Source organism: Pararge aegeria, chromosome 1 (genome assembly GCF_905163445.1).
Source record: "Pararge aegeria chromosome 1, ilParAegt1.1, whole genome shotgun sequence".
NCBI lineage: Eukaryota > Metazoa > Arthropoda > Insecta > Lepidoptera > Nymphalidae > Pararge > Pararge aegeria.
This window is the reverse complement of record NC_053180.1, coordinates 3104644-3114233: the sequence shown is the minus strand read 5'-3', so window position 1 is coordinate 3114233 and position 9590 is coordinate 3104644. Positions and strand designations below refer to the sequence as shown.

The window sequence follows — 9590 nt, the reverse complement described above, 5'->3', positions numbered from 1 at the left end:
TCCCAAGTTTTTGTTTTCTATGTTACAAAATATGATTGTAGTATGGATCACAGACCATTATTTTGATTAGGTACCTATATTTTTGATGCTCAATTACTTCTGACACTTGGCAGCTGTCATTATTAAGTCTAGCTTGTGAATCAGTGTGTTTACGAAAACAACACATGTTTTTACATCAAAGCTTTTTAAAATATCAATTTTAACTCGCAAATAACCACCAACATGGTAATTGAACACAATATTATTGAATAAAGATCTGATTGTAACACGTTAAATGATTGATTTAATGTGGTTAATCATTATTTCAGCCGAAAACCAAAAAGAAGTTTATAGATCGCAAGAAAGCTGTCACGTTTAATTTGGTGCATAGATCGCAGAGAGATCCTCTTGTGGCCGACGAGAGTGCCCCACAACGTGTTCTGGTGCCAGTGAATGCTAATATACCGGCAAGGAAAGAGAAAGAAACTGTAAGTAAATACTTAACCTCAACTACAATTTGGTGCCTACAGTGCCGTACAATCTTACTGTATAACTAAAATTTCTGAATCTAAGCCTTCATATTATTGTGTTCAATAGCCTTAATTTAATAAACAAGCATTATTCTGGGTACCTTCAGTGACTGACTCGCAGGAGACATTTTGTCTATGGGGAAAGGACAAAATTCAATATTATACTAAAGAGTTTGTTTTATTGATTTTTTTACCTGTAACATGGTTTCATCTTTCATTTGCAGAATGATTTTGCTCTGTGCAGAGCATAAGAATTTCTGTCTAATTATTTAGGTTACCAAAATAATTCTCAAGTGCTATAAACTTTTTACAGGAGTTAACGCCTGAGCAAAGAAAAGAAGAGCAAAGCAAGTATGGAATATTCTTTGACGATGACTACAACTACTTACAGCATCTTAAAGACACCAGGGAGGTCACAATGCTGCTGCAGCCTGTATGTATTTTGTTTGTAATACTGCCCCAAATGGGTGGTATGAGTAGGTTTTAAGTAAATCACCAGTCATACTTTATACAATTTATGGTTAGCTGCACTAATAACAAATATGCACTAATGAAAGATATAATAATCAATTTATTAGTTAATAAGAAGAAACAGTTTCTTCTCTATGTATTTAAAAATCCTTAACCTTTAATATACCAGTTCTTGAGGAAGGTATTGGCATGCCCATTTCAGGTTTTCTAAACAAAATTCATTTATTTCAACTAGGCCTAATATAAGGACTTTTGAAATGTCAAGTCTGTCTGTTTGTGTGTTGTTTTATGAACTATTATCACGAAGCACCCTTAAAAACACGAATGTGATAATTTAATGATCTTTTACACCATACTTTGTACTTTTAAACCAGAAATCCTCACACAAAAGGAAAGAAAAACCTCTCCCTAAAAGTCATGATGACAGTAATGATGATGCAAAGGAAGGCACAGAGACTCTTCAGTTACCCAGTTCAGTGTTCGCTTCAGAAGTGGAAGAAGATGTTGGATTACTAAATAAAGCTGCCTCACAAGGTATGGTACCTAACACCTTTAAGCTATGAATAAAACACCAAAGTTATTTTAGCTAGTTTCTACACTTCTAACAAAGACATGCCACCAAGATAGAAAATTAGAGGTATGGCCTTAAAATAACTGCCTTAGCCCTTACAGTTTAGCACACTACCATCTTAGCTGCATCATGCATGGATCTGCATGGATTGATGCCAACTATATTTTGATTTGCTGCCACCACACAACAACATATTTTATATTACACAACAATTAATTTATTTATGTTGTTTCTTTCATCTTTTAACTGTCATTAACATTTATTTTTCTCTAAATTGAACTAAAATAATCAACATTTTGTAAACGGTCAACATGTCTTTTACAATACAACCAATAAAAGCGAAATAATAATTTTATTCTTTTTCTAGGACTTTGCCTTGATTTGGATCCAGATGTGGTAGCAGCTTTAGATGAAGACTTCGATTTTGAAGATCCAGATAATCAACTAGAAGATAACTTCATTGAAATGGCTATGGCTGAAGGTATTGCTTCCGTTTAATGTAATTTATAGGGATTTAATACAAAAGACGAATTTCTTAGATACATTTTCATATACTCTTATTGTATTATACTTCATCATCATCTTATCAACCTTCTTCCGCAATGAGAAGGGATTAAGGCTGTAGTCCATCACGCTGGCCCAGGCGAACTTCACACACCTTTGAGAACCAATGAAGAAAGAAGCAATGAAAATATCACTTGCTTCAAGCAAGTGATATTTTCATTGCTTAAAACAAACATAACTTAGAAAAGTTAGAGGTGCGTGCTGTGATTCCAACTTTATTGTATAATTCTTAGTTATTCATTAATTTTTCTATTTTTAGCTGCTTCTGATGATGAAGAATACGAAGATGATGATGATCAGGACAGTATGTCTGGCGGTGATTACTCAGACAAGGCCTTTGTGTCTGATGATGATGAGGATGATAGTGACATGTCACAGGTAATTGCATTTCATGTTTAGTCTCTTCAGAATCTAATGTTGTATAATGTGTGCAGCGACCTGGGCGGCCTGCTAAGTTTCTGGAGCGAGCTCGGCTGGCTGGAATGATCCAGCGGGGAGCAGCATCAGTGGCCACACTTACAACGGACGGTCCCAGACCAACCAAGTGCGGACAAGGCCCAGGAACAGAAGAAGAAGAGGAGTGTGCAGTGGCGTGTGCACTGGATTTCTTACCAGGATATGCATACAAAAGGGAATGGCCGAAATCCTCCTCCTATACCAGCTATATATAAATTTTAGGGTATATATAAATTTTTCCACCATGCCAAAAAAATAAAATAAAAGGGTAGGCAGTGCTTTTGTGCCTATGAAGTGCAAGCCACCGAATGCTTCTAATATTAATGTGATAAAATTGGCACATTCATATCATAAAGACGAAAGTTTGTATTTAAGTGTGTGTTTGTTGCTCGTTCTCTCCACAACTACTGCTACTAAACCTATTTGAGCTGAATTAACATAGGCTTCTTTACCCCTGTATGGCAGCCAGTGGCGTGCACTTCATACATGTCAAAAGCACTGCCTACCCAAATTATTTATAATATAAATTATAAAGAGGTATAGAATTCGTTTTATATAGATTGACAAAATTCGTTGATTAGAGATATTTAACGCTTATTTTAATAATTGAAATCTTTAAAGGGGTTGTTCGCAAGATATATTCGCAATGTAAAGGTATATATTACATTGAATCCTATGGACAATCGAGGTAGTCTTTATATTGAAATTGCACTGACCATATTTGGTGCTCATGTGTGAACACTTGGATAGGGCGATGTAGGATGTACCGTTGATTCACGTAGCGCCATCTAGTTCAGAAAGACGGTTGCACTGCCTATATGTAGTCAGCGGTGCTCATGTGTAAAAACTTCGATAGCATGATGTAGGATGTACCGTTGATACATATGGCGCCACCTAGTTCGGTAATGTAAACAATGTTGCACTGACTATAATATGTGGTACTCATGTGTAAAAACTTCGATAGCGCGATGTAGGATGTACCGTTGACACATATGGCGCCATCTAGTTCGGTAATGTAAAGACTTGCACTGACTATATGTGGTACTCATGTGTAAAAACTTCGATAGCGCGATGTAGGATGTACCGTTGACACATATGGCGCCATCTAGTTCGGTAATGTAAAGACTGTTGCACTGACTATATGTGGTACTCATGTGTAAAAACTTCGATAGCGCAATGTAGGATGTACCGTTGATTAACGTGGCGCCACCTAGTTCGGTAATGTAAAGGCTGTTGCACTGATTATATTATGTGGTACTCATGTCTAAAAACTTCGATAGCGCGATGTAGGATGTACCGTTGATTAACGTGGCGCCACCTAGTTCGGTAATGTAAAGACGGCTGCACTGACTATATGTGGTGCTCATGTGTAAAAACTTCGATAGCGCGATGTACCGTTGATAGATATGGCGCCATCTAGTTCGGTAATGTAAAGACGGTTTCACTGACTATATGGTGTGTGAAATATCATCATCTCATCTGTGAAAATTAGATAATAAATTAGGTAATTAGGTCATGTAAAGACCTTGGTCAACACCTACGCTTCCAATAATGTTGTTGTAATGAATAACATTTTTGTTTTCCTTTCAGGAGGGTAGAAACAAAATGCCCTCGTGGGGCGACAAAGATGAAACGAAATCACGTTTCTCACAATACTCCATGTCTTCAAGCGTTATACGCAGAAACCAAGGGTTATCCCTACTCGATAACAGATTTGAAAAGGTGAGTATTTTTACCTTTTTATTAATATATATGTAGTAATAAATTAGAGGTTTACTGAGTACGACGCTTCTATACACATATTCGAACACCTAAATCCCATAGTATGCAGGTGTTACATCCGGACCCGGACCCGTCAAAGTCAAATATTTCTATAGTCGAATAAGCACATAGATGGCACTTTTGATGCGTACATTACATGTAAAATATGATATATAATCGAGTTGATGGCGATAACTAAATTCGCCAACTTTGAACTAAAGCTACGAGGGTTCCAAAAGCTCCCTGTTCTAAGAATCCCACAAGAAACCGGTTTTTTTTATATAATACAACTGCCGTACCCCTAACAGGTTAGCCCGCTACCATCTTAGACTGCATCATCACTTACCAACTCGTGCTATTGCAGTCAGCTTTTGTCTAATTTTGGCAATAAATTGCTTCCTGCAGATGTTCGCGGAATATGATGACACGGAAGTTGGCGCGTTAGATCTGGAAGAGATTGAGGGATTTATGCCAGAATCACACAGGATGCTTCTAGAAGCAGCCGAGCAGTTTGAGGAGTCGCAGAGAAGGTACCAGCTAGACAAGGAGAAGGAAATAGCCAGGTATAGTCCTTAGTTAACATTACAAATGTAAATGTGTTTGTTTGACACACTTTTACTATTATCTATTCTACTTATATTATATATCAGTTATATGTATATTTGATTGCATTCAAATCCGCATTGTGGTATTTACTTGATTTTTTTCTATTTCATTACAAGTTAGCCCCTGACTGCTATCTCACCTGGTGGTAAGTGATGATGCAGTCTAAGATGGTAGCGGGCTAACCTGTTAGGGAGTATGGTAGTCTTACCCCTAATCGGTTTCTACGCAACATCGCACCAATACACTAAATCGCTTAGCGGCACGTCTTTGTCGGTAGAGTGGTAACTAGCCACGGCCAAAGCCTCCCAACAGAAGGCAGATGCAAACAGCAAACATGGTGATGGTGACAAATATATAATATTTCCCACACACACACTCCACTAGTTTGCCCGCAACATAAAAAAAAAACTGAGTAATATACAGTTAAATTAGAGAAATTAGCTCAATGTATATACAAATTTTGTTAGAGAATAGCGAGAGCTCCTGGTTTAAGTATATTATATGCTTAAAAGATCTCAGCGTAATAATTAAGATATGAATGCAGTCTAAGATTGTTAATTTTATAAAATTTACTATTATTATCTTTTTTTATCTGCCACACCACACGACATACTATACGCTTGGGGAAAATTATTTATAGCATTTTTTTTTGTTACAGAATACAACGTCTCCAAGAAATAGAAGAGGTATCGGAAGAGGATGAAATGGTCACAATAGAGGTTGAGCCGACGGAGAAATGGGATTGTGAGACTATTCTATCCACATACTCCAACTTGTACAACCATCCCAAGGTCATTGAGGAGCCTAAGGTAAGAAAAAAATATTGACTCTTAAAGAATATTGAATAAATTAAAAGATTTAAATAATTATAAAATACTTCTATTTGTAATAAATATATAGCTGTTAATTTTGCTATTAATACATATAAATTTCAATATATGTAGATTAAAATAATAAGCTTTTTAATCTACATATATTGACACACTATAATAATCTCTATTAATATTATAAATGCGTAAGTGTTTTTGTTTGTTTGTCCTTCCTTAACGCCCCAACATTTGTTGAAAAGACAGAGAGTCACATAAGCTACTTTACAGAAAAACAAACAGTTCCCACGCTATTTGTAAAACCGTAATAAACGCAGATGAAGAAAGCGGGCGGTTGCTAGTCCTAAATACAAATATATCTAGAATTACAACCATTTGAGAGAATCACCTACAAACTGACGATAGCCCAGTGATTATGACTTCGGTTTCACTTTCGGAGGGCCGAGTTCGAATCCCAATACTCAGTAATTAAAATATTATTTGCTTCAACGTTGAAGAAAAACAATGTGAAGAAACCAACATGCGTGAGAGTTCTGTAGCCTCTAACACACTTTTATGACACTCTTTGGTCTTGTCTCAGTTGGTACAAGATTAACACTTGTATCCAACGAGTCGCGATGGTAATCGCACAAAGTATGGATGGACATCAAGAGGTCCGACGAAGCAGATGTAGACAGAGCAATAGAAATTCATTTATTTTAAGTACATACCAAGACGGCAGGAAACTCAACAGTTGCTCTTTACCAATATCAGTTTTTATATCATTTAACATTAATTTTTTTTCTATCTTGTGAAAGATAAAAGCAACGTTGTCTCAAGTCTCAAGTGTAGAATTTGTTTTGCTAGCGATGGTTTAAACTTCTAGACCTACCAGGCCCAAAATTACATTAAGCTGGGGTTTGTCGTGGGTTCTATAGGGTTCTATAGAACCTCCCAGCTCCTACTACAATAAATAAATTAATAAACAAATACACAAATAAACAAATACACAATAAATAAATAAATACACAAATTGCCCCTATTATATATTAATACAGAAATTTATCTGGTCTAGTGGTAGGCTTTGGCCGTGGCTAGTCACTTACCATTCTACCACCAAAGGTGTGCCACCAAGCGCTTTAGCAATCCAGTACGATGTCGCGTGGTAACCAAATAGGGGCTATAGTTTTAATATATACCTGCCGTATCCATAGAGAGTAATGTTTTACGGAATATGCTATATACATATTATTTCTTGATATTTTTCCGATCTTAATTAAGCAATACACAAAATATTTGAGGTGATAAAAAATTAACACATTATTTTCTGCATTTAGAAATTTTACAGCAGCTGATGAATAATTTGAATTGATTATAATTTTGATACAACTCGAATTATTATTTCAGAAACCACAGACAATTAAAATAAATCCAAAAACGGGAATACCAGAAGGTGCACTAGAAAAGCAAAACAAGCTCACACTCAAGTCACTCGCCAAATTCAACGCAGAGAATAAAGGTGATAGCAACGAAGCTTCAGATGACGACGGACTAACCAACGCGGACACCATTCTGTCTACATTGAGTGTTTTATCAATAAGGTAATCATTCTCGATCGATCGATACATAGAATAAATTTTACTTAGTAAATAGTTGAAAGTTAAACATTTTTCGTTATATGTCAATTAAAAATTCATTTAACTTTAACTTTTGCTCTTTTCCAACATTAACAATATACGTTTTACATTTCAAAATTCATTTTTCTATCTTGTGAGAGTTGAAAGCGGATGCTTCCAAGCAACCTTGTCATTAAGAAATTCATCATTTGTATAATAACCTCGCTGTAATAAATGTGTTTTAACACATTCTTTAAACTTATGCATTGGTAGGTCCAAAATTACCTTAGGAATCATATTATAAGAGCGCATTTTCATATGGAATATATTTCTAGACCTAAAGAAGAAACACAGGAAGAGAAAAAGGAAAGAAAACGTCTTCTCAAAGAGTATAGAAAAGAAAGAAGAGTGGAGAAGAAGGCAAATAAAGAAGCGTTCAAGGACGAGAAGAAACGGCAAGAGAAGATAATGATGAACAACAGAAATAACGTTCAGGGAAATAGAATTTTGTAATATAATAAAAATATATTGTTTAAGAGTACATTTTACTTAAACTGACCTTTATCTTGGATAATATAGGCCCACAAGAAACGATGGCCAGCAAAATCACTTTATAAGTTTAATTTAATGATTTTGCGATCATTGTTATGGTGACCAAACTCACAAAAATATAACGAGCGAGCGAGAACGGGCAGGATGTTGGCACCATGGCAACAATATCTATGGGCAAACCTTGCAGCAAAAACGATGGTATAACGAGGATAACTAAACATCACCTTACCATCATCATTAAAGCTTTGGCTGAAACAGCTTTCTTCCAACTCCGAAACTCATAAAGTCAAAGTCAAATATTTCTTTATTCAAATAGGCACATAGATGGCACTTTTGATGCGTACATTACATGTAAAATATGACATAGGAGTGTGTTGATGGCGATAAATAAATTCGTCAACTTAAAACTAAAGCTACGAGGGTTCCAAACGCGCCCTGGTCTAAGAAGCCCACAACAAACTTAGCCGGTTGTTATTTTTTTTGTTATCACCATCTCACATTGTCCTTTAAAAACTATTAAAGAAGCAACCTGGTTAGAGCATTACCCAAGCAAAAAATCGCCTAAAATCCCTCTCCACTCTATCTGTCCACCGGCCTCTAGCCTCTACGACTGAGGATCACGTACCGTTTTGGAGCTCATCGCTTAACATATTAATAGCAATTTAAGCGAAATAAATCATGAGTCTGAACGATTCAATGCAATCACCATATAATTAATCATAGATATGGAGCCTGACCTCAACGTGGTTTTTAGTTGATTCCATTATGATCACGTATCATCTAATGTTCCAGTTATCTGTCAGCTCTCTTGATCGGACAAACCCGACATGACATGGAACGAGCAGTATCGCGTATCGTATCGAGATTGCGTATCATGTCACGACTGCTATAAGTTTTATTGAGTCCAATCGTAGCATCGTTTCCAAATAGCAAAACAGTACGACGTTAAAATCTAGTTCTAGAGTCTATCTTACCAGCTCTGCCTTTGAGGTGAGATTTGATCGAATTTGAGTTTTAAGAAAAGGTAAATAAGATCTATTTTTTTGCAACGTCATTACGGTGTTTCGATACTCTTTACCGTTTAGAGAACGGGTAATATACGGACGGTCCATATGCTATCGTGATATGGTGATCGGATCGTGAAAATGATACATTTTATCTTAATAAAAAATATAAGCTCAGAAACTTCTCGATTATTTGTAGTGTGTTTTAGGAAGCGTTAACAAAAAAACGTTATAATAAACAATTTACTATATTTTCAAAAGTAATAATACTACATATTCCTAGCATAATTTCACTATAAACTACACTTAAAGCTAATAAATAATTGGATGCTATAAAATATAACAGATCGGTTACTAATATGCATTTAGATTCGTAATAATAAAAATATTCATAGGCACATGTTACTTCATGTTACAAAACCTATTGCAATGAAATGATGATGAATTTCATGAGGATATTCTTTTTTTTTTTTAAGTATTCATTGACGGACCGTGAAGATTAATTCGACCCTTATGGTATTGGTATAAACAGCAATTCCCCAGGTTATGCAAGTAACACATCCCGCAAAGTGTTGCGCGGCGTCCATCAACCTAAGGCGTAGGTTATATCATGTGCTGGAATCACACCGGCAACAACGCCCTTCAGACCGGAACACAGCATTGCGACAATGCTG

The 9590-nt window shown here is 35.9% G+C and overlaps 1 protein-coding gene across 1 annotated transcript; it reads left to right on the top strand.

The window, feature by feature from the left end:
- Positions 1–126: 126 nt before the first annotated feature.
- LOC120626159 (protein LTV1 homolog) lies at positions 127–7898 on the top strand. Its single transcript, XM_039893512.1, has 11 exons — positions 127–225; positions 309–467; positions 823–942; positions 1355–1514; positions 1919–2032; positions 2375–2493; positions 4162–4293; positions 4738–4895; positions 5597–5747; positions 7152–7345; positions 7696–7898. The coding sequence occupies exons 1-11, from the start codon at positions 223–225 to the stop codon at positions 7871–7873; spliced, it is 1488 nt and encodes a 495-aa protein (XP_039749446.1). The 5' UTR covers positions 127–222; the 3' UTR covers positions 7874–7898.
- The last annotated feature ends 1692 nt before the right edge of the window (positions 7899–9590 follow it).

Coding starts and splice junctions, on each gene's coding strand:
- LOC120626159 (XM_039893512.1), top strand. Junction 4,294..4,737: donor TCGATAACAGATTTGAAAAG/GTGAGTATTTTT, acceptor TGCTTCCTGCAG/ATGTTCGCGGAATATGATGA. Junction 5,748..7,151: donor AGGTCATTGAGGAGCCTAAG/GTAAGAAAAAAA, acceptor TTATTATTTCAG/AAACCACAGACAATTAAAAT.